General features: G+C 35.8%; 1 protein-coding gene across 14 annotated transcripts in view; it reads right to left on the bottom strand.

Moving 5' to 3' along the window:
* LOC143255075 (phosphatidylinositol 4-phosphate 5-kinase type-1 alpha-like) overlaps positions 1-26,689 on the bottom strand; it is a 92,622-nt gene that overhangs the window by 30,133 nt on the left and 35,800 nt on the right. For 9 of the 14 annotated variants that reach the window (XM_076510147.1, XM_076510153.1, XM_076510145.1 and 6 more), the window contains 5 exons: positions 25,984-26,044; positions 23,376-23,508; positions 11,591-11,723; positions 6,695-6,782; positions 117-179 (listed from right to left, as the gene is read on the bottom strand). In XM_076510147.1, the coding sequence (XP_076366262.1) occupies positions 117-179; positions 6,695-6,782; positions 11,591-11,723; positions 23,376-23,508; positions 25,984-26,044 (478 nt within the window). The remainder of the gene's footprint in view (positions 1-116; positions 180-6,694; positions 6,783-11,590; positions 11,724-23,375; positions 23,509-25,983; positions 26,045-26,689) is intronic. The other 5 variants (XM_076510154.1, XM_076510148.1, XM_076510155.1 and 2 more) reach the window with 1 other exon arrangement.

Raw genomic sequence — 26,689 nt, 5'->3', positions numbered from 1 at the left:
ACATGTACACACATGCTTACTGTATCTTACCAATGAAGAACTGGACTACTATAACACCATGTTTCTGTATGAATTATAAAATCTATATTCACAGCTTAATGAGAGAGGATCCATACCTATTACACTAGACACCAGGTTTCTAAATTTGCGATGGGGGCCTTTGATTTCAGGCAGATCCACTTGAAGGCACAAGGTATGGCCGCAAGAAAAGTAAAAAGCACAAGATATGAGGAGGAAGATGCTTTAATGTGTACAGACTGAAGTTAACATGAGAAGGGTTAGTTAATTTGGGGGAAACAAAACACAGACTATAGAGGAGATGTGATACAAAAGAATGTTTTCTCTAAAGTAATCTCATCTTTAAAAAATAAGGTAGTGAACATTATTGTATAAAACCTTTCTTGTTTTGGTTGAAAACTAAATCAAAGTTAACATTAAATTAAATATGTATTTCTTTAATCCTCAAAATGTATTTACAATAATACTTATCTCCTCTCACACATACAGCTATTAATGAGCTCCCAAGGTTCCTTCTTTTGCCAATATAAACATTGGTTTGTTTTTTTCTTGTTTGTTTCAGTCTTTTACTCCCCACTTAATTGCCCTCGTGAAACTCTCCACCAACGTACATCAGAGCACCCTCCATCCTGGTACTGTGTGCAAGCACCTCATCAAGATAACGTTATCATTTCTACAAGACTGGCACCATCCTAGTCTCTAACACCAGCTCTTAGTAGGAAAGAAGGGTGGGAGAGTGTGACATGACACATATCAGAATTACATTTTCAATTTAAGTAAATGTTAACTTTCAGAAACACTTCCACTAGAATCCTACAGTTAGAATCCCACTTTGAGAAGATGGAGGGATGCTAGTGAGGGCATTATCCATACAGGAAACATCTGTACAGATCATGGGTGTGTCAGAAAACAATTGACACCCTGGTGGGGGTACCAAATTACATCCAGAACAGGTAGAATCTTAACCCTAAACTTAATTCATGTACTGTGGGTGGAACTTCACATGATTTATCATTATTCCTGGAAAGGCCCACACACAGACAGTGAAGGTTCCACTACTTGGGGTTGGAAATTATGTGGCCATGATTCCTATATATTACATTGGTGACTATGACAATTAAAATGCACTAACTGAGTATATCTCAACCTCTGGCAAAGAATAAAGCATTCTGAGCTACCAGAATCAAAGCAAGAATGTAAATAACACCAAAGTGGACATACTATATCCTCAACTGATAAAGTCAGAAAAAATAACATCCCATGCTCAAATTGATAAGATTATGTAATGCCTTACTCAGTCAAAGAAAACAGAACTTCTCCAGTCTGGGATTATGAGTATTCATCCTCTCTCCCAGACTGTGTGGGCAAGGTAAATTCCTCTTACTTTCAGAATTATGGGGAGGATGTAGAACAAACTGCACTTAACCAAACATCCAGGAGGGAATACTCTGTGTTTGAAATTATAAGGAGACAATGGAACCTTTTCATGACCAATACTGTTTAAAAAGAAAGGCCACACTCAACCCAACCTCATAGCCAAGTGATAAATCTGAACCAGTATTATGAGTAGGCTCCTGCATAGGTTGGTGTCTCTCCTACCAAAATCTGGGATAAAACATCCACAAACTCAGGTAGAAAGACCCTCAACTTCACCCTCTTTTTCAAGAATGAAAGCATTCACTCTAACACTCTGGAGAAAAAGCCTCTGTCCAACACTCTAGAGACTGGAAATTGGTTATGGTAAGGACTCCAACTAACTAGCTCCACTAACAGAAACTGTGAAGTAAGACATGCTGGAGAGTCCTAAGGAACAGTGCAATAGGTGAACCAAATTCCATAAATTTTTAAAAGCAAATTGACCCAATTTTTTCAATCCAAATATTGGCAGGGACAGGCAAGATCCCCTTATGCTTTGCTCATGACAGTCCAGCAGAGTACAGTAATACCACTCACTAAGCCTATACGTAGTCTTATGGAATACTTTGATTCTACAGAGCCTGTTGTAACCTAGATAAAGAGGTTGCTGGTGCAGAATTAATTTTATAAAAAAGCAATAAAAATACTCTCCCATCTACGTACAAGTGATTAAGATAGCTACAGGGGATAGTTGAGCACTCTCAGATGAAGATACTGCTGTGTGAGAAAAGAGTATTGGAAGAGGTCCACATAAAACTCTGCTCAATGCCCTTCAGCAGGAACTAAATTGGACTGTTAAGAACACAGAAATAAGATGAATCTGATTAGACACAAAGAAGATCCCTCACCTTCAAAGAGAGCCCAGAATAAGTGATATGGATCACTTCCATATTGACAACATCAATATAACTGGGTATGAATCCTGGAAAAATGAATGATCCCAAGGAAAGAAAGTCATTGTCTACCATCTCTAAAGGTATTAGTGCAGATAACAAAACTTACAAGGCCCTCACTGGATGTAACAATGATTGAAATCAAATCAGTCATGGAAGTGAGATATAGTGAGCAGATGAATTAGAGAATAGGAATTTATCCCCTTCCCTGGCTGACAGTCATTTAGAGAACAAGGACCTGTCTGGATATAGGATGATGTAGGTAAAACAGTTAAACATCCCATACACAGTCAGCACAAATCCTTCTAACTAGCAATGTCTCTAGGTCTGCAGCAACAAAAAATTAATCTAAATGATGCATGGTATATGAGACTAAGACCACAAACAGGTGTTGAGAAAGGGCACGTAATGAAGTTAGGTAATTGGAATGATAGTTTGGAACAAAGGTCCTAAAATGACTTGAGCAATCCAGAGATTGTTGGAGAATCAAAAAATTTTTGTCTCAAGTATCTAACAATAGTCAATAAGGCTGTCTTATACAGGGCAACTGTGAAAGATGCCAAACCCTTTGCCAAAACACAGTTCAAAAATAAATTATGGTTGAAAAATCTAATCAAAGTAGATTCAACCTTATCCCAATACACCGTTGTCAGTATGTGAGCCACTTCCATTGATATATGTTCATTTCAACAGTAAGTAAAGACTGAGGCAGATACCTTAGAAACTAAACTCTAAAAACCATGTGAAGGACTATATATTACCTCTACACCTGAAGTTTGAACTTCTGGATAATAGGGTGTACCACGTAAGATCACGGCTGAATGCCAAACAAGAATTGAAGAGATGGGCACTCCTGAAGGTACCACAGAAGTAGAAACCAGTGCATAACTGCCAATTGGATATTATCAACACAATCTGGCAAGTGGTTGGAACAAATCATAATTAGTACCTTGAGTAACATATAAATTGTAGAGAAGAACAAACCATCCTGATGGAATGCATCCAACCCAACAGAACCTTGCAATGCAGCATTTGTTCTGTTGGGAAAATCTGTTTGGGCTGAAACAACTGACCTGTTACTTCAGTTGTCATACAATAAGCATGGCAAGGTAGTAAAATGATATGATAGGAGTGGTCCCAAGAGAGGAGATCGAAGATTCAAAAACAAATAGCCCTATATAAAGTTCTTCCTTGACAGAAAATGCAAAACACCACAGTAAAATTACCAGAGTAAAGCCTGATGATTTTCCCCTTAATAAGTCCAGGCCATGAGGCATTGTTTTTTGAAGAAAAAAAAGGACTAAAACATTATGTAGGGAAGCCTCATTATTTCTACATAGACCTTGGAATTACTGACTGTTAGGATATGTAAGCCTATCCCTCAAGCAAGGCATTCATGAAGAGATGGATTATTAGAAGAGGTGGCAGAGGAATCCATATCTTAATAGTGTTATGACTTAATAACTCCTTCCAATCAAGGAACAATCCTGAATAAGGAATGTGGGGTCTCTAGTGAATCAATGTTTATGATCCCTGGGTCATGTAAAGAATAATGAAAAAGATCTTGTGCTCATCCTAAGGGCATGAGATATATTAAGTGATGCCCACATTAACAAAAGAGAGAGAACCGTCTGTGCAGTGGGAGAAGGAGAGATGAGTAAGAGTCATGTTTTCTGTTCCATAGAGTGGAGCTGGATGGGAGTCAGATGAGCCCAATTGAAATTCACAATTAAGAAAAAAAACCAGACTTGATGACATATTGACTTGGAGCAAAAACAGATATCTCAACTCAAAGACTGCTCTGGTTGTTTTTAAAGTGTAGTTCAGATGTGAGTGTGACAGTAGTAAGCAGTCGTCTATGGAATGGTGTGTGTACAGGGGTAGGGAATGCAGATGACAAGAAAATCCATGTACAATTTGTCAGAATTCATGAGATGCCAACACTAGTCTAAATATAAAACCTTGGACTGCAGTACCTGACACTGTGCAAAAACAATACCTAGAGGGGAGGGATACAATCACTATAGCAAGGTGCAGATATAATAGGCTGACTACAACAAACTTGGACATCCACAATACCAGTAAAAAATGCCAACTTAAATTGAGAAATGAGCCGCTTGTGAACTTTACAGAACCTAGGCCTTGATATGGACAAGAAAAATTGATGACTGGACACCAATCTCGTCTTTTTAGGCTCAACAAAAGAGGGAAATATAATCCCAGAAAAACAAGCACAACTCTCTATCCCCAGGCCATTTATACTCTGATAACCAAAGAACTAAGTTCCAAAATCAGAGGATATCTAAGAGACAGAAACTCTATAGGCTAGGTGGTTAATGGTGGTGAAGATGTGAATGAAATGACTAATCCTGACTCAAGGACCCATAGTGCTCATGGATGCATGGTTAGGGTTACCACACATCCAGAAATTCTCGGAGCCGAGTCCAACCAAACCATTGTGCATGTTAATAATGATTTTAGCTCATCATCAATGAAGTGGGTGACCCTAAGAGTCATCCAACAGAATTAGGAAAACAATATGTTGGATTTTAAAGCTGTAAGTCAGTAGATATACCACTGTTGCACCAAGGGACATTGATTTATTCAGGTTAACCACAAATTCTGTCTTACGACCCCTCATTTCAAGGAACAGATGTATTAGTTCCAAAAAATCAGAGGAACCTTATTCCAAAGTGGCCTTCTTTCTTATTTCTTTTAAAGATTGTTCTTATCACCATTGTTTGGAACAACATTTTGTCAAGCAAGTTTGTTTTGTTAGAACACAATGTTGGGTTACCTGCTGTGTCCACTATAGGGAATCAAACCTTGGGTTGCAGTACTGCAAGTTCATAAACTTCCCACTGTCCCATAAGGGAACTGAGAAGCTAACAGAATAAAAGATTATGCAGGAAAATGCAAATTAAATTATCTCCAAAATGTCCAGGACCACCCTCAACTGCAACCTCACAGATTCCCAGATGCACACCATTGAACCAAATACATCTCCATCTCACAACAAATAAAATCACTGACAGTCTCAACTGAGAGTGATCCTGTCTGATTGTTTTGTGGTGCAAAATGATAGGAATGAACTCATTGACCTCTGTGCTAGAAATGATAATCGAAGAATTCACCATAAATCAGGTTTCAAACCTAAAAAAAACAACAAAAATATAACAAGATAACACTAGGTAATACAGAGAAAACTGTTAGTAATGCTCTGTGGAAGGAAAGTAATAACATTATCTGAATGAGGTGCTTACATACAGTACCAGGATAGAGGGCACACTGACACAGATGAACGCTGTCATGAAATAAATACAGGCAAGGGCAATAAAGTGGGTTATAAAAACCTGGAGCGTGTGAGGGAAGATACGTATGTTCTGAATTCAAAAACAGTTTGAAATGTAACAAATCAAATTCAATATTAAAATAAGCATTGTTAATTAGTGAGGTTAATCACACAGGTTTATACCTCCACAAAAGGAACTAACAGTAGTGTAGAGACTGAGAAATAGATTCTAAGTTTATTTACCTTCACAAGAGGAACTAACAGTAGTTAATAACTTCATGAAGGATAACTACCTGTAGCGTAAAGGTTAAGGGAGGGAGGACCCAGATATTGTTTAACATGCAATCTGGTGTACAGATATTCACATAACATGATCGTTGTGCTGTGATATGACTGGTGTACAGATATTCACATCAAAAGATCATTGTGCTGTAATACGACTGGTGTACAGATATTCACATCAAATGATCATTGTGCTGTAATATGACAGGTGTACAGATATTCACATCAAATGATTATTGTGCTGTAATACGACAGGTGTACAGATATTCACATCAAATGATCATTGTGCTATGATACGACTGGTGTAAAAATATTCACATGATCACTGTGCTATGATACGTCTGGTGTACAGATATTCACAAAACATGGTCACTGTGCTGTGATACAACTGGTGTACAGATATTCACATCAAATGATCATTGTGCTGTGATATGACTGGTGTACAGGTATTCACATCAAATGATCATTGTGCTGTGATATGACTGGTGTACAGGTATTCACATCAAATGATCATTGTGCTGTGATATGACTGGTGTACAGATATTCACATCAAATGATCATTGTGCTGTGATATGACTGGTGTACAGGTATTCACATGATCATTGTACTGTCATACAACTAATGCACAAATATTCACATGATCATTGTGCTATGATACAAACAACAAGTTTACCAACCTACTCATCATAGAGAAGTTCTGTTGTTAAAGTTTAAAGAATGTTAACAATTAAATATTCAAGTGGAAAAATAACTAAGAAAAATAGATACAAAACACAGGTTTAGTTTCACTTACGAGATGGAATTTTCCTGAATACTGTTTTGGCCATGAAGTCTTGAAACCTCTGAGCATAAAAAGAGGGTCTATGTACAGACACGGTGTCCTAAAATGTAAGAATTCAGTATTTTCACACATAGTGTATTTATCTCAGATTAAAAGTACTCTGATAAAACAAGTAAAATCAAAAGATATTCACAAGTACAGGTGCAGGAGACATGGAAAATTTAGATCAACTTTCCAAACAATACCAGGTTGTTTTAATAAGAATACAAAAAGTCACCTTCACATGTTTTCGAACACTGCAAATCAAATAAACACAACATAACCACATAAAACACTCAAATACTGAATAAAAAAACAAGCATAAACAAAATTAAAGAAGCATTACTTATACATCAACTCAATCACAAAATAAACCAATACAAAGGAAGACCTTTATACTTATATTAATAAATATAGTCAAACATCTAAGCATGCCCTCTACATTCCTACACTCAGTTACAACCCCCTTCAAACATGTGGTCAGCTATCGGTCAGTTATCTCTTTCTTTCTTTGTGAACCTGACGATTGACGAAGAAAGTCAAAACCTTATTCGCTCCTTTATATAAAAATTTTCTCAATCCAAACCAGCCGTTTTTACATATATAAAACAAAAAAAGTTTTAAAAGACATAAATAGCATTAAAACAGTGTTTACAACTAGTCTACAGTGGTAAGAGAGAAACTACAGTAATACAAGCTGTAATGGACTTTCTGTAGCATAATTGTACTTATCATAACTCACCAGGAAGACTAAGAGGTAAGTTTAAAAACTACCATCAGTCACCTGAAGTTGGCCTTTCCAGTCCTGGTTATGAGTTATTTGATGTTATGGCCATTTTAAGTAAGTAAAGTAATAAAAGTTTGAACAGACTTGCAGCAAAATTTTTATTATAACTCGCCAGGATGACTAATGGGTAGTTCAAACAGTGTTAGTCACCTGAAGTTGGCCTTTCCAGTCCTGGTTTTGAGCTATTTGACATTATGACCATTTTCTAATTTCAAATCGAACTAGATGCACTGTGATTCTTAAAAGGGAATCTCATTAAAAAGGTCTAATGTACAAATTAAAAAACTTAAATGGCATTAAATGGCCTTTAAAAATTAAAAACATTACCAAGGTGGACAGTGTCACCATCACCAAAAACACTGTCTAAAGTTCCATAACTTTTAAAATCTTGGGACAGAATATGGTGAAAATGGTGCCATCGTTGAGTCATAACGACATCAAAAAAGTAAAATGTGGTTTACTGTGACCTGAGACTACACAGACTACACACTGGTGATTCAGTTCCAGATAAAAGAAAACGATGAGTGACCAATGAGTAGTCTAGTTGGAATACCTTCCTCTTTCAGATATTTACAGTAACAAAACAGCCAAAGTCCAAGAGAGATTTATTTTGAAAAGCTTGTTTTCATGTTGCTCACTCCAAGTCCACTGCCAACTGGCACGAAGCCGAGCCTTGAATACAAGACCGTAGTCCATGTATGGAACAGGTACAGAGGTGATAGTGCCCGAGCAGATACATTTAGCTGCGGTGTCAATGAACTCGTTCCCATGAATACCAATGTGGCCCTGTATCCAGAGAAAGTGGATAGAAGTAGATGTTAAAGAGAAATGGGCCAGTCGGTTTTGAAATAAGAGAAATAAGTGAGTCAGTATAAATAGTGCAGTTTGAGTACTGCTTAGCTTTTACATGATCCAGGGCAAGAGAAATGGTGTACAGTTCAGCAGTGAACACAAAAGCTGTAGAGTGGATTCTGCGCACAACCACCGGAACACAACAAACCATGGCTGAGCCCACATAGTCACCTGATTTTGAACCATCTGTATAAATAGGAATGGAAGGATAGTTTGAAAGATGTTCAACAAATAACAGACAATATTTCTAATCGGGAGTGTCTGTTTTTCTCAGATGACTTAAAGATAGGTCACATTTGGGGACTGTAACAGAAGTCATGGTGGGATGGGTTGACCAGTGGATACAGCAATGTTATCCAAGGACATACCCAATTCATCCAATTGTGCCTGAATATGAAGACCAAAAGAAGCAATGACAGATAATCTGTTCTGAAAAAATATGGTCTACAAAGGAAGGAAAACACAATCCCAGGTGGGATGCGTTGGTAAGGAACTTAGTTTCGAAGCATAAAGATAGTTGCAAATGGAAGAGGTGCATAGAAGGTTCATGAAACTCTAGGTATAAGCTCTGAACTGGGGAAGTGTGGAAAGCTCTAGTACAGAGCTGAAGTCCTTGATGATGAATGGGGTCAAGCATCTTTAGGCCAAAGACCTGGCAGAGCCATAGACCAATTATTCATATTAGTGTTTCGATCGAATAAGAAGTAGGTAGGTAGGTATTTCATGTTTACTGGCACAAAGCTACTAGGCTATCTGTGCCAAACAAGATGTAGTATACTATGATGGTATATGGAAGTGAAAGTAAAAAAATACGTAAAATATGTAAAATTAAGACCTGCCAGGAAGACTGAAGCATTAAGTTCAAACTTGCTGTCAGTCACATGAAGTTGGCCTTTCCAGTCCTGGGTTCAGGTCAAAATAAAAATTAAAATGTGTAAAAGAAATCAAACAAAAACAGTATATAGTCCAATAAAAACCTTAAATTAAGTTCAAAAGACCAATGGCTCTTAAAAATGTGAAAACATGAGAGAGGTGGGCAGCATCCCATGACATTGGCTAATGTCAAGGGCAAACCTACCTTAAAAATATGTTTAAAATGACATCGTTGTTCTTGGTTGTAATGATGACATGATAATAAAATATGTATGATAGTGACATGAGCACCATGCAGACCACACATTGTGCATTATTACCAGATAAAAGGAAGTGGCGAGTTAAAAAACTGACCAATGTATAGCTTAGCCAAAACCACTTCTTCCTTTTGATCTTTACGGAAACAAGATGGTCAAAGAGCAAAAGAAAGCTTGATATGAAAAAGCTTATTATTTCTTTGCTCACTCCAGGTCACTGCCATCTGATGTACAATCAGGTTTTGATAACTGGACCATAGTCCATGTATGGAGCAAGTGCAGTGGTGATAGAGCCAGAGCAGATGGACTTTGCTGCCCTGTCAGCTAGCTCATTCCCACGAATACCAACATGACCTTGTATCACAAAATATTGGACAAAGATAGAAGATAAAGAGAAATGGGCCAGTTTGTTTTGAATATTGATAAGAATAGGATGGTAACTAACATGGAATGATGTTAGGGCCAAGAGACAGCTGAGTGAATCAGTATAGATCATATAATTCGTATAATCCATAGTTTCAATATGATTCAGGGCAAGCTAATAGGCATATAATTTGGCAATGAACACAAACTGTAGAAGGGATTCTTTGTGCTACAACCAAACTGTAACAAACCATGGCAGAATCTACAGAGTCAAATTATTTTGAACCATCCATATATTTGGGAACAGATGGATCATTTGAAAGAATGGGTGAAAAACACTTCTGTTTATGACCACATCTTTCTTCTTTACTGTCCTTATTCAAAGGAGATCTATCAACTTCCATGGATCCTGCCCTGGGTCGATTAGGCAGGTCTTTGCTGTTGGAAGAGGATTCCAGTGATTGAGGACGTGAACAAATGATCGTTTTGCATCTGGAGGGAGAAGATGTGTTTGAGGAAATGCCTTTACCTGGAACCAAAGGAAGTGGATCATGGGATTTGTTGGAATGTATGTAAAGGACAGAGATGGGTGTTGAAGTTGATTCATCTACTTTTTTAACCATGTTTTGAGAACAATTCTTTTGGAGTCAGAGAGATCTGTCTGCACTCCCATTGTAGTTGAAGAACAAAGTGCAGCAGCATACTTCTTTCACCACTTTCATTAAAATCTGACCACTTCTGATTGAATTATAAGTTGTATGAAAAATTCCCCATGTTATCAGATAGGTCACAAAAGTAAAAAATCTTACTCTCACCTTTGACCTCCAAGAATTAATCATTTCTAAGTTAGGTCTTGGTCCAAATGTATACCAACTTTCTACCAAATACATTAAGCCATTTTTGAGAAATCCTGATAAAAATACAAAAACATGAGTCAAAATATAACCTCCATCTACATTCAGTGAAACACACAGGGATAAAATATTACCTCCATCCACCTTCGATGAAACAAACTCGAGTTAAAACATAACCTTCATTCACCTTCGGAGAAATATACTCGAAGTTAAAACATAACCCCCACCCACCTTCGATGAAACATACTCAGAGTTAAAACATAACCCCCACCCACCTTCAATGAAACATACTCGGAGTTAAAACATAACCTCCATCCAACTTCAGTGAAACACATACAGTTAAAACATAACCTTTATTCACCTTCAGTAAAAAACACACGGATAAAACATAACCTCCATCCACCTTCATTGAAACACACACAGGGTTAAAACATAACCTCTATCCACCTTCAGTGATGGGGTAACAAGTGCAAACCAATTGACAAAAGCATAATAGCATTATTAAAGCAAGATTTTACAAGTTCACAGCATATACCAAAATTCTTACATAATTAAATTTTGACTTTGATAACACTCCTTAACTGCTTACACTGTAGTTAACTCAGAGAAAGGTATCACTGGTTATAATGTATACTGACATTCTTACAAAAGTGTTTTACTGGTATAAGGAAAGTATACTGGCATTCCTACAGAAAAATTTTATTGGTATACAAAAATAATACTGGCATTCTTAGAGAAAGGTTTAACTGGAATAAGGAAAGTATACTGACATTCCCACAGATGAGTTTTACTAGTATACAAAAAGTATACTGGAATAGAGAACGTATTCTGACATTCTTAAAGAGAGGTTATACTGATATATAAAATATACTGACATTCTTACCCCATCATGTAATGCTGACTTCCACGTGTGTTCGAGTTTTTTCTTGAAACGATAACTTTGTAAAATATCTATAATCCCCACAAACAGGAGAAGGCGTTCTCCCCGAGAGTTTCGAGCTGGTATTCCACCAGGCCTATAATACAAAATAAATACAAATGATTGGTTTTGTACATAAATCATACTTCATAATATATGAATACTTCAACCATCTAACTTAACATGGCCTTCCTTATAAAGTAAAGTAAAAAACTCTAAATCCTTTTTCAAGTACCTCTGCAAACTAAAGCCAGAACATCTCGAAAATCATTTAAATTTTGACTTTGATAACTCTCGTTACCTGTTTTCACTGTAGTTGACCTACAACATGATCACTAATAACACTTATTAACTGTTTTCACTGTAGTAGACCTACAACATGATCACTGATAACACTCATTAACTGTTTTCACTGTAGTTCAACTCCAACATCACTGATAACACTTAGTAACTATTTTCAATGTAGTAGACCTACAACATGATCATTGGTAACACTTATTAACTCTTTTCACTGTAGTTCACATACAACATGATCACTCATAACACTTATTAACTGTTTTCACACTAGTTGTCCTACAACATGATCACTGATAGGTAGGTAGGTATTTCATGTTTATTGGCACAAAGCTACTAGGCTATCTGTGCCAAAGAAAATGTAGTATACTATAATGGTATATGGAAATGGAGGTAAAAAATATGTAAAATTAAGACCTGCCAGGAAGACTGAAGCATTAAGTTCAAACTTGCTGTTGTTGGCCTTTCCAATCCTGGGTTCAGGTCCAAATAAAATTAGTGTATGAAAGAAATTGTTCCAAAACAGTGTATAGTCCAATAAAAACCTTAAATTAAGTTAAAAAGACCAATGGCTTTTAAAAATGTAAAAACATGATTGAGGCAGTCAGTATCACCTATGACATTGGCTAATGTCAAGGGCAAACCTACCTTAAAAATATGTTTAAAATGACTTCGTTGTTCTTGGGTGTAACGACAGCATGATAATAAAATAGGTATGATTTATGACCTGAGTGTCATAAAGACCACATATTGGTGCATCAGTACCAGATAAAAGAAAGTAGTGAGTTACAAAACTGTGACCAATGCATCGCCTAGCCAAAACAAGTTCCTCCCTGCGATCTTTACAGAAACAAGATTGCCAAAGAGCTAAAGAAGGCTCAATTTGAAAAAGCTTATTATTTTGCTACTCACTCCAGGTGGACTGCCAACTGGTGTACAGTTCGGTTTTGATAACTGGACCATAGTCCACATATGGAACATATATATGCAGAAACAGCTGGTTTTGGTTGGGAATTTTTATGTAGAGGAGCAAACAACACTTCCACCTTCTTCGGTCATCATCAGGTTCACAAAGAAAGAAAGGTGACACGATTGCGGGATTCAGATCTACAGAACACACACTTAATTTTTTCAATCACATTAACTCTATACATCCCAACATTAATTTCACATGTGAACAGGAAGAAAGCAATCAAATATCATTTCTTAACCTCAAAATTACAATAATACACAATTTAAAACAGAAATCCACTGAAAAATCACCCGTACTGAACTATACATTCCTTGGGACTCAGCACATAAAACAAAAATTCAATATACTAAAAGACCAAATAAACACAGCCATAAAACTATGCAAACCAGATAAAATTAATGATGAATGAGACAAAATAAAACAATGCTTCATCAGCATCAATAAGTTTCTTCCACAAACCGTAAAAAACATTATATGCACACACCTAGACAAAAAGCAAAATCAACTAACAAGAGTAAATATATGCTTCGAATTAAAAAATCATAAAACCATATACTGCTGCATACCATATATTCCCGACATCAGCAGAAAAATAACCAAAATTTGGCAAAAACTAGTAACAAAGTATGACATTCCAGTTAATACTGAATATTGATAAGAATAGGATGGTAACTAACATGGAATGATGTCCGGGCCAAGAGACATCTGAGTGAATCAGTATAGATCATACAATTCATATATTGCATAGTTTCAATATGATTCAGGGCAAGAGAAATGGCATACAATTTGGCAGTGAACACAATAACTGTAGAGGGGATTCTGTGTGCTACAACTGAACTGTAACAAACCATGGCAAAACCTACAGAGTCGTGTGGTTTTGAACCATCTGTATACATAGGAATGGATGGATCGTTTGAAAGATGTTCAGCAAATAAAGAGTGATATTTCCAATTCAGATGACTCAAAGATAGGTCACAGTTAAGGATAATAATTAGCCATGGTGGAAAAGACTGAACTGTTGATACTGCTATGCTATTCAAAGATATATCCAATTTTTCTGATTGTGCCCAAATGCAAAGGAAAATGGCAGATTTTCTATTATAGAAATGTCTGGCCCACTGAGGATTGAAAATACCATTCCAAGTGTGGTAAAGAGCAAAGTTTGGAAGCATACATAAGAGACAGTTGCAAACGGAGAACATACAGAGGGGATTCATCGGACTCCACATACACACTTGGACTGGAGAACCATGACAGGCCCCAGTACAAAGCTGAAGCCCCTGATGGTGAATAGGATTTACCATTTTCAGTGCTGAGGTTCTGGCAGAACCATAAAGCATAGTCCCATAGTCAAGTTTGGATTGGAAAAGAGCACAATAAATTTTAAGTGTGGAGTATCAATTCGCTCTCCAAGAGGTGGAAGAGAGGACATGGAGGATGTTCAATGCTCTTATACATTTGACAAGAAGTTGCTTGATATGGGAAATAAAGTTTAATTTACAGTCAAATATAAGACATTAGAACTTTTGAGTCAGGAACAACAGGAAGTACAGCATCATCAAATTCTGGATCTGGATGAATACCCCATTGGCAGCAGGTGTGTACACAAACAGTTTTAGAGAGAGAAAGTTTAAAACCATTTGCCATGTTCCACTTGAGTATCTGATTGATTGCTGTTTGTAGCTGCCGCTCAATAAACATCAAATTTGATGACTGACATGAGATGTGAAAGTCATCAACAAATAGACCATTTGCAACTGTAGGGGGTAGCTGTTCACTGATGGCATTAACCTTTATAATGAAAAGTGTGACACTCAAAACACAGCCTTGAGGGCCTCCAAGTTCCTGTGGGAAAAAAACAGAAAAACGTTGAGCCCACACAGACCTGGAAACAGTGGTTCATTAAAAATGCTTAATAAAAAGTGGCAATTTGTATGACTGAAGGTCTTGCAAGATGCCATATCTTCACGTTGTATCATAAGCTTTCTCTAAATAAAAAAATTAGAAACAAGATGTTGTGGCTTCAAAAAGGCTTCTCTAACTGATGTTTCAAGGCAAATTAAGTGGTCTATCATGAAGCATTGTCTTTGGAATCCACACTGAGTGGGTGAGAGTAGGTTGTTTGATTCAATGAACCAAACAAGATGAGCATTAATCATCCTCTCTAAGGTCTTACTGAGACAACTCATCAAAGCAATGGGATGGTAATTTGAAGGAATCTTTGGATCCTTCCCAGGTTTAAGGATAAGGAGTACAACAGCTTGGTGCCAAGCATCAGAAAAGACATTCTCCTGCCATATCTGGTTAAAGACAGCCAGGAGAATAGTAAGAGAGGCAGGAGAAAGGTGGCATAGCATCTCATAATGTACATCATCAGGTCCAACTGATGTATTGCCAGACTGATGAAGCACAAGTTGGAGTTCCACCAGTGTAAGAGGGCAATTATAGTCATAGGGATGATCAGTCAAAATGGAAATAGGCAGATCTTCAACTTGTGTTTTAATAGCTAAGAAGGAAGAGGATGAGTTTGAAGAACTAGATACATGAGAGAAACATTCACCAAAAGGATTGGCAATGCTCTGAGCATCAGCAACTTCATGACCATTGAATATTAAGATAGAGAGGGAAGCAGAAGTATACCAACACTCACCTTCCGGATCTTGTCCCATATGACTTTTGAACTAGGGGTTGAAGAAATGCTGGAGGTAAATTTAATGCAAGATTCCTTCTAGCTTTGACATCTAACTCGCCAAGCCTGTGCAGAGGCTTGCTGAAATGCAATGTGGTTTGTAAGTGTGGGATATTTATGAAATTTATCCCAAGCACATTTCTGAGCTTTTCGTGTTATAGAACAAGCAGAATTTCACCAAGAGTGGGGATTTCATGGGAAAGATTTGGAGGTTTTGGGGATGCACTGAGCAGCTGCTTGGACAATACAGTTAGCTACTGCTGCTACACAATCGTCTATGGATGATCTACATAAGATGGGAGGATCAAGTTCCAAGAGAGCAGTGAAAGAGGGCCACTTGGCCTGGTCCAACTTCCACTGAGGTACACAGGTCAGATGGCACTGACTAAGGCCAATCTCTCTTAATATGATAGGAAAATGATCACAACCCTGTGTACTGATGTCAACCTCCCAAAAAAAGCAAGTGAAGGGAAGCAGATAGAAAGATCTATAGGAGTAAATGACTGACGGGGTGCATGAAAATGTGTGTAAGAGCCAGTATTGAAGAGAAACAGGTTGTAATTCAGGAGCATATGCTCTATAGCACATCCCTTCACATCAATACTAGAACCACCCCAGAAGGAATCATGGTTATAAAGATACCCCAAAATTAAAAAAGGGAGTTGGCAGGTGCTCAATGAGGACATCAAGGTCTGAGGGATGAGAATTTTTTCCAGGGGTAAGGTACAGAGAGCAAACAGTTATGGGACGACCCAATGGTTTATATAGATGGCTACAGCTTCCAAGGGCATATTCAATGACAAGATCCAAGTGGGCACATGTTCATCAACCAGTAGTGCTTCTCCCCCATGTCTTGTCCTAAACATGACCTGTCATTTCGGTATAAGGAGTATTGTTGAATTGTAACTGTATAAGTAGGTTTTAAAAATGTTTCCTTTAAAGAAAGACATTTGGGATGATAAAAGTTGATCAAATTCTTGATGTCATTCATACTTGACTGTAGACCTTGATAATTCCATTGAATCAGTGTGGCCATTTTTATTTATTTTAGAGGAGAATACAGCAAGGAGACCTACTGCTTGTGACTGCACATTATTTCTTTATTGGATGTGAGTCAGTCACTCTCTTGTGAGCCTGCTCTGGATTGAGTAGGCAGGTCAGAGTTTGTAGACATACATTCCAGTGATTGAGGACGTGAACGAATGGGTTTAATTTTTGGGGTGTCAAGAGAGGAAGACCCCATGGAAAACCTGGGCTTGACCAAGGTGAAATTGGGCAATAACTGGAAGATGTGGTAGTGACAGAGATAGAAGTAAAAACTGATTCATTAACTTTGTTGATTTTGGAGGGTACTAGATTAAGATGCTATGTTAAGAATTCTGTAGGAAGCACAGAAAGGTGTCTGGACTCCTACTGTAGTAATGGAATGGATTATAGCAGCACAAGTCCGAGATAGAATTGTGAATAGTAATTTCCGAGCCTCTAGATAAGTAATATTATGAACTGTCTTGAAACATTGTACTTCTTTCTCTTCCACCCACTAAGGGTAAGAAGTAAAATAGGAAGGATGTGGACCATTCCAGTTAACAGAATGCAGTTCCAGTTGGCATTCAAAAGCATCATGGTCTTTACCATCACAACGGGCACATGTTAAGGAACCACGGCAAGATGTTTTCAAGTGACCAAATCGTTGATAATGAAAAGATCTAACAGGGTTAGGAATATAAGGCCATACCTTACAATTCAAATATCCTTCCTTGATTGTGGTAAAAGGACATGATGTTGTAAATATTAATATTAGGACATTTATCGGCTCCATAATACCGTCTCTACCAGTAAAAATTCAACACACGGTTGTAACACCTTGGCTGGTGAAACCTACAATGATCTCTGACTTTGGAATTGTCTTTAAATCCCTCTGAATTATAATTCATCTGGAAGAATTCAAAGTAGAATGAGGAGTAACCTCAATGGGAAAATGCTCATTCATAACACTCATTAACTGTTTTCAAATAACACTCCAATGGCAATCGACTTCAAGAGGTGTTTGGAATGTTATGATGAAGCTGTTTCCACTAAAATGTCCACAGACCATAACTTTTTTTACAGATTTAGGTGAGCCAGCAAGCCCTTCTAAACCCTTTTGAATAAAAAACGGAGACATCTGCCCTAAGGGTTTTACAGTTAAAGAATGTATAATTTATAATTAAAAATTGTGGGACAGATGCAAGTTGTGGGTTTGACCGTACAGAGTCATCAATGCACAGTCGTTTCCCAGTAGTCAGATTTTTCTCTATGATGTCATGCTTGTTTATTTTTTTATTTGAGGGGTATCCATAATAAAAAAAGAATATTTCGGTGCCCACTGACCCCACCCACCATAAAGCCCTACAAGGGAATGCACTACAGTGCCATATAAGGTCACTGCAGAGACGCCAGGGTTTCGTGAGCACTATATCCGAACATCGGCATCAGACATAATGTTCACTACACCTGTTGAGAACATCCTATGCTGGCACTCAGTTGACCCAGGCCCAAATGGACTAGCCGATTGATCTTAGGAGTGCCATACCAAGACCGACCGTCTACAGGAATTCAAGGCAAAGAGGTGTGTTGAAGTTGGACCCCTTAACCACAAGGATCCTCTCCTCACCTTCATGGGTCACCAAGCATGGGAAACAAGCAGATGGATGTTTAGATCCCAGAGGAAGTAAACTGAAAATACAGAACCTTCTCTGGGAGGTCCCCTTACCACGTACAGCAATCCTCATCAAGGGGCTGATCACTGATAACACTCATTAACTCTTTTCACTGTAGTTTACCTACAACACAATCATTCATAACACTTAAATCTTTTCACTGTAGTTCACATACAACATGACCACTGATGACACTTTACTTTTTCACAGTATTTCATCTACAACATGATCACTGATAACACTAATTAACTATTTTCACCATATTTCACCTACAACATGATCATTGATAACACTTAACTCTTTTCATTGTAGCTCACCTACAACATGATCACTGATAACACTCATTAACTGTTTTCACTGTAATTCACCTAAAACATGATAACTGATAACACTCATTAACCATTTTTACTGTAGTTCACCGACAACATGCTCATTCATAACACTCGTTAACTGTTTTCACCATATATCACCTACAACATTGTCACTGATAACTTTAATTAACTGTTTTCACTGTAGTTCACCTACAACATAATCACTGATAACATTAATTAACTGTTTTCAATGTAGTTCACCTTCAACATGATCACTGGTAGAGGTGCAGTTTAAACTCTGTGTAGAAGGAAGTACTATTGATCTCAGTCCTTAGTGATAGTTGTATAGTTTAAACTGTGTGTAGAAGGAAGTACTATTGGTCTCAGTCCTTAGTGATAGTTGTATAGTTTAAACTGTGTGTAGAAGGAAGTACTTTTGGTCTCAGTCCTCAGTGATAGTAATGTAGTTTATATTCTGTGTAGAAGGAAGTACTATTGGTCTCAGTCCTTAGTGATAGTAATGTAGTTTAAATTCTGTGTAGAAGGAAGTACTATTGATCTCAGTCCTTAGTGATAGTTGTATAGTTTAAACTGTGTGTAGAAGGAAGTACTATTGGTCTCAGTCCTTAGTGATAGTAATGTAGTTTAAATTCTGTGTAGAAGGAAGTACTATTGATCTCAGTCCTTAGTGACAGTTGTATAGTTTAAACTGTGTGTAGAAGGAAGTACTATTGGTCTCAGTCCTTAGTGATAGTAATGTAGTTTAAATTCTGTGTAGAAGGAAGTACTATTGATCTTAGTCCTTAGTGATAGTAGTATAGTTTAAACTGTGTGTAGAAGGAAGTACTATTGGTCTCAGTCCTTAGTGATAGTAATGTAGTTTAAATTCTGTGTAGAAGGAAGTACTATTGATCTTAGTCCTTAGTGATAGTAGTATAGTTTAAACTGTGTGTAGAAGGAAGTACTATTGGTCTCAGCCCTTAGTGATAGTAATGTAGTTTAAATTCTGTGTAGAAGGAAGTACTATTGATCTTAGCCCTTAGTGATAGTAGTATAGTTTAAACTGTGTGTAGAAGGAAGTACTTTTGGTCTCAGTCCTTAGAGATAGTAATGTAGTTTAAATTCTGTGTAGAAGAAAGTACTATTGATCTGTCCTTAGTGATAGTTGTATACTTTAAACTGTGTGTAGAAGGAAGTACTATTGGTCTCAGTCCTTAGTGATAGTAATGTAGTTTAAATTCTGTGTAGAAGGAAGTACTATTGATCTCAGTCCTTAGTGATATTTGTATAGTTTAAACTGTGTGTAGAAGGAAGTACTATTGGTCTCAGGCCTTAGTGATAGTAATGTAGTTTAAATTCTGTGTAGAAGGAAGTACTATTGATCTTAGTCCTTAGTGATAGTAGTATAGTTTAAACTGTGTGTAGAAGGAAGTACTTTTGGTCTCAGTCCTTAGTGATAGTAATATAGTTCAAATTCTGTGTAGAAGGAAGTACTATTGATCTCAGTCCTAAGTGATAGTAGTATAGTTTAAACTGTGTGTAGAAGGAAGTACTATTGATCTTGGTCCTTAGTGATAGTAGTATAGTTTAAACTGTGTGTAGAAGGAAGTACTATTGGTCTCAGTCCTTAGTGATAGTAATGTAGTTTACATTCTGTGTAGAAGGAAGTACTATTGATCTCAGTCCTAAGTGATAGTAGTATAGTTTAAACTGTGTGTAGAAGGAAGTACTATTGGTCTCAGTCCCTAGTGATAGTAATGTAGTTTAAATTCTGTGCAGAAGGAAGTACTATTGATCTCAGTCCTTAGTGATAGTAATGTAGTTTAAACTCTGTGTAGAAGGAAGTACTATTGATCTCAGTCCTTAGTGATAGTTGTATAGTTTAAACTGTGTGTAGAAGGAAGTACGTTTGGTCTCAGTCCTTAGTGATAGTAATGTAGTTTAAATTCTGTGTAGAAGGAAGTACTACTGATCTCAGACCTTAGTGATAGTAGTATAGTTTAAACTGTGTGTAGAAGGAAGTACTATTGGTCTCAGTCCCTAGTGATAGTAATGTAGTTTAAATTCTGTGCAGAAGGAAGTACTATTGATCTCAGTCCTTAGTGATAGTAATGTAGTTTAAACTCTGTGTAGAAGGAAGTACTATTGATCTCAGTCCTTAGTGATAGTTGTATAGTTTAAACCGTGTGTAGAAGGAAGTACGTTTGGTCTCAGTCCTTAGTGATAGTAATGTAGTTTAAATTCTGTGTAGAAGGAAGTACTACTGATCTCAGACCTTAGTGATAGTAGTATAGTTTAAACTGTGTGTAGAAGGAAGTACTTTTGGTCTCAGTCCTTAGTGATAGTAATGTAGTTTAAATTCTGTGTAGAAGGAAGTACTATTGATCTCAGTCATTAGTGATAGTAGTATAGTTTAAACTGTGTGTAGAAGGAAGTACTATTGGTCTCAGTCCTTAGTGATAGTAATGTAGTTTACATTCTGTGTAGAAGGAAGTACTATTGATCTTGGTCCTTAGTGATAGTAGTATAGTTTAAACTGTGTGTAGAAGGAAGTACTATTGGTCTCAGTCCTTAGTGATAGTAATGTAGTTTACATTCTGTGTAGAAGGAAGTACTATTGATCTCAGTCCTAAGTGATAGTAGTATAGTTTAAACTGTGTGTAGAAGGAAGTACTATTGATCTTGGTCCTTAGTGATAGTAGTATAGTTTAAACTGTGTGTAGAAGGAAGTACTATTGGTCTCAGTCCCTAGTGATAGTAATGTAGTTTAAATTCTGTGCAGAAGGAAGTACTATTGATCTCAGTCCTTAGTGATAGTAATGTAGTTTAAACTCTGTGTAGAAGGAAGTACTACTGATCTCAGTCCTTAGTGATAGTAATGTAGTTTAAACTCTGTGTAGAAGGAAGTACTATTGATCTCAGTCCTTAGTGATAGTTGTATAGTTTAAACCGTGTGTAGAAGGAAGTACGTTTGGTCTCAGTCCTTAGAGATAGTAATGTAGTTTAAATTCTGTGTAGAAGAAAGTACTATTGATCTGTCCTTAGTGATAGTTGTATACTTTAAACTGTGTGTAGAAGGAAGTACTATTGGTCTCAGTCCTTAGTGATAGTAATGTAGTTTAAATTCTGTGTAGAAGGAAGTACTATTGATCTCAGTCCTTAGTGATATTTGTATAGTTTAAACTGTGTGTAGAAGGAAGTACTATTGGTCTCAGGCCTTAGTGATAGTAATGTAGTTTAAATTCTGTGTAGAAGGAAGTACTATTGATCTTAGTCCTTAGTGATAGTAGTATAGTTTAAACTGTGTGTAGAAGGAAGTAGTTTTGGTCTCAGTCCTCAGTGATAGTAATATAGTTTAAATTCTGTGTAGAAGGAAGTACTATTGGTCTCAGTCCTAAGTGATAGTAATGTAGTTTAAACTGTGTGTAGAAGGAAGTACTATTGATCTTGGTCCTTAGTGATAGTAGTATAGTTTAAACTGTGTGTAGAAGGAAGTACTATTGGTCTCAGTCCATAGTGATAGTAATGTAGTTTAAATTCTGTGTAGAAGGAAGTACTATTGATCTCAGACCTTAGTGATAGTAAATAGTTTAAACTGTGTGTAGAAGGAAGTACTATTGATCTCAGTCCTTTGTGACAGTTGTATAGTTTAAACTCTGTGTAGAAGGAAGTACTATTGATCTCAGTCCTTAGTGAAAGTAGTATAGTTTAAACTGTGTGTAGAAGGAAGTACTATTGATCTCAGTCCTTTGTGACAGTTGTATAGTTTAAACTCCGTGTAGAAGGAAGTACTATTGATCTCAGTCCTTAGTGAAAGTAGTATAGTTTAAACTGTGTGTAGAAGGAAGTACTATTGGTCTCAGTCCTTAGTGATAGTAATGTAGTTTAAATTCTGTGTAGAAGGAAGTACTATTGATCTCAGTCCTTAGTGATAGTTGTATAGTTTAAACTCTGTGTAGAAGGAAGTACTATTGGTCTCAGTCCTTAGTGATAGTTGTGTAGTTTAAACTATGTATAAAAGGTACTGCTGTTGATTTCAACCCTTAGTGATAGAAAAGTTAAATTCTTTGATCACTAAAACTGTGACATCTGATGTGACATCAGAACTAACACCTCTTGTGTCCAGAAACCTCATGACATGTGACTCAATCATTTTGAATTGTAAAACACTGTACACAATAATATCACAAGTTTAAAAGACCATGGAACATCAATTTTGGCCAACATAAAAGTAAAGGGTAACTAGAAAATTAATGGAGAAGTAAACTTGTAGCAAGTTTCATTAAATGCGTTGCACCCTTTATTATTGATGTATTAGTTCTGCATTCAATTTAAAGTCTGTCTCTATATGAAGAAAGGAAATATGCAGTAGGAGATCACATTTGCAGATTTTCATTTTTGCCATATATGTGTGTTGATTATCCATTCATAGTGTAAATATAACAAGAATAAATTACATAACTGCATATATCAGTTTCTATATCTGTTACAAATGTGGGTATTATTTCTTCTGCGTGTTTGCTCTTATAGAAATGAAGGCTGTTGCTGGTATCAAAGTGTCAATTTATAAGTTGATAAATGTTATTCTCAAAACTTGAACCAAACTGAGTCCATAATTTAGATATTAAGATTAGCTGAAAGTTAAATGGCCACATGACATACCAGGTTACAGTAACACAGAAAACTGACCTCACTAGTATTAACTTCAGTTCTAAAACTGCTGCATTATACTTAGGCCTAACTATTATTAATTTCAGTTCTAAAACTGCTGTGTTATACTTACGGCACATCTTCATCTTGATCAACAGGCTCTACCTCAGCTTGAATTGACTCCATTCCTGTAGAATATGCAGCAAGTCGCTGTTTGTTGATGGACTTACTTCGAGCAAGATTTATTCCTGATCCTTGACTGACTACTAAAAATTAAAGTTTGATACTAAAGTGACACAAATGTAACAAATTGAGAAAAAAACATTTTTATCTTAGTTTGCAAAGTGTACGTTAACTTTCTATCACATCTTTAAGTTAACCTAGAAATGTTACAAGTTTATGATGAGTTATTAATTGGGCAAATTCAACAATAAATTTTCTCACTTTTTATCATCTTTAAATATAAAGTACCACTAAACAAGTCCCAAGTTTTGTATGCATCAAACATACTATCATGTTTACAGACATGGTAAAATACCAAATGTGCAACAACCTAGTGGTATACATCATAAATACCAATTGTCCATATACATCACAACAGTGGAACATGTTAATACCAACAGTGCATATATTTTACCACAGTGGATAGACCTCATAGATACCAGTAGTCCATATATACTATTACAGTGGAACAGACCTCACAAATAGCAACCATGAATATATATTACTACAGTGGTCTAAACTTCATAAATACCTACCATGAATATAAATTACTGCAGTGGAGCATAACTTATAAATACCAACCACGAATGTGGACCACTCCAGTGCAGATATATCAAGATGAATAAATTAAATGCATGCATCAGTTTACTAAGTATGTTATAAATGTAGGTATTATCTCTTTCATGTATAAGCCCTGATAGAAATGAAGGATGTGTACCAAAGTGACACTTCAAAAGTTGATAAATGTTATATTTCTATAGTGGTTTCAGACATCATACATAGGAACTATTCATATATGTTGTTACACTGGTACAGACCTCATAAATACAAACTGTGCATACATATATACATGTTTCTAAAGTGATTTTTAAACATCAGAAATAGCAACTGTGCACAAATTTTTATACTGTGGTCACAGACATATGAAACACCAAATATAGAGAGACTTCTATCTTATTCATAAACTAAATTGGAGTGATTAAAAATTTTTTATTTTTTTTTTTGAATATCACTGTTGAACCATTTGACTTTAAAGTTTAGTGTTGGGACATTTTTTACACTAGAGTTTGAATATCAGTGTTCTATTTACAATATAGTTCCAATGTGGCACATGCTTATAATACAGGTGTATAATTACTTCTCATTCATGCACATACCATAGAAATGACATTTGAGCAATAAAATTATTACCATTACAGAATGCTAAACAATGGATTTCATATCAAAGAAAATTAGTGCTAATCCTAGCCACTAGGTGCTAGGTGATGTCCAAAATAAGCTTATAACTATACTCACTAAGCTACAATATCATTCTATGTTTGGTCCTTGGGCAGTTTCTCCTAGGTATTTTTAATAAAAACAGTTTCATGTGAAAATAAAAGAATCATTTATGTAATGCAATCATTATTTCTTAGCTTAGATTTCATATTTTGACACTGTCAAATGAAAGCTTTTATTGGACTATTCTTCTTTAGAATACAAATTCTCACAGTTGGAAATTAGATGCCCATGGCAGAGGTATGAAATCAAAGTAAGGGCTATGTTTATGACTTTTATATCAAAGCACATAAAATTCAAATGGATGTAATGTTCTTAAAAAGGAGATTGTTAATAAACACTAATCTAGAAAAGATACATGATAAATATTAACTGTAGGTATAAAATCAAACTTATTTCTTTCCACCCATGTGCTAAATTAGAGTTATAGAAGTAAAATGTATCTTTTAACGTAAGCACAATATTTCTTCAATCCACTGGCATCTTTTCATCATTTTTAAATCAGTTAGTCTCCATCAAAAAAATCTTCAGTGACCAACTGGACTCATATAATTTATATATGAAATATCCATTCTATGTTTACTCATTTTAATATAAAATACTCATAAAAAGTTCGAATACAATTTCTGCAAAACCAAACAGAAACTAAATTGAACCAAATCAAACAAAACTTAAGTTACAAATGAAACACATGAAGGAAAAATATAGATAACGGTCCTATATAGTCTCTGAATCTCTTACAGTGTCAGTAAAAGTGATAAGCCTGTAAATCTCCTATACAGTACAAACACCTAAAATACAGAATGTAAATTTGATAAACAGTCTTTAAATCTATTTCTCTACAAGTGGGTTTTCTCAACATCACTGATTATTAGTCTTTAAATCTGATACAGAATATGTAAATTTGATATAGTCTTTAAACCTGTAAATTTGATATAGTCTGTAAACCTCCTACACAGTATGCATGTCTCCTGATGTTGTTTCTATTGATATATTCACATCCTAGATTTATTGTTCAAAACCTGGTTTCTGATTGGTTCTTGGTTTTGAAAATTGGTGAAACACCTATTCGTTTTTGAAGACTTAAATATATACTATTTAAATATACCATGTAACCATCTCAGAGAAATAATAAAGATTTTTAACCCTTTGTAGATAACAGAGATAATGTTTTTATTAAATAGTTTTTCTCATATTTCTATACTAGTGACATTTAACACATACAGAATTACTTATCTTACCTCCAGCTGATGCAGTTCTATTGTTTTCTTCAAAATTCAATTTTATTTGCTCTGTTTGTGCCTATACAAAAGTTTTATAAACCTTATATACTTGGAACATTGTTTTGAAAATATTTCAAGTTTTTTTTAAAAGTTACAAAAAACTTAATGAAAATTACATATGTAAATAAACTGTAACAAAAACAATTATTGGTATGGGTATCTTGGACAAATTATGTTTTCCTTTACTTTTATCTCTTAAAATAATTTCATTTCATTTTGTTTAGAATACATCAAAATAATGTGTGGCCCCATTTTGTTTCTTGTTTGGTTTGCTCTATAGATATTAGTTCAACATCGTCTACACACAAAAATAAGTTTTCAATAAAGTTTGTTACAAAATCACAACAGAATTACATTTTAGTACCAGATATATAGAATTTCCTGGTAATTAAATACAAAATCTGTATCTTATGTCACAAGTATCTGTTAAAACTGACTAAACCCATTTCTATGTACCACAAAACAAAGGACATTACAGATGATTATTATATTTTCAGATGTAATAGACAATTTTCACACTGAAATCCTAAGCAAAAGAATAAGTTATTTATAGGTCTCTAACTATTACTCAGTCAAGAGAATAAATTATTCAACCAAAGTTCTGTAGTAGTACCCAGCCAAGAGAATAAATTATTCAACCAAAGTTCTGTAGTAGTACCCAGCC

The sequence above is a fragment of the Tachypleus tridentatus genome, chromosome 7, assembly GCF_004210375.1.
Source record: "Tachypleus tridentatus isolate NWPU-2018 chromosome 7, ASM421037v1, whole genome shotgun sequence".
NCBI classification, from domain to species: Eukaryota; Metazoa; Arthropoda; class Merostomata; order Xiphosura; family Limulidae; genus Tachypleus; species Tachypleus tridentatus.
This window is presented reverse-complemented; position numbering and strand designations above follow the sequence as displayed.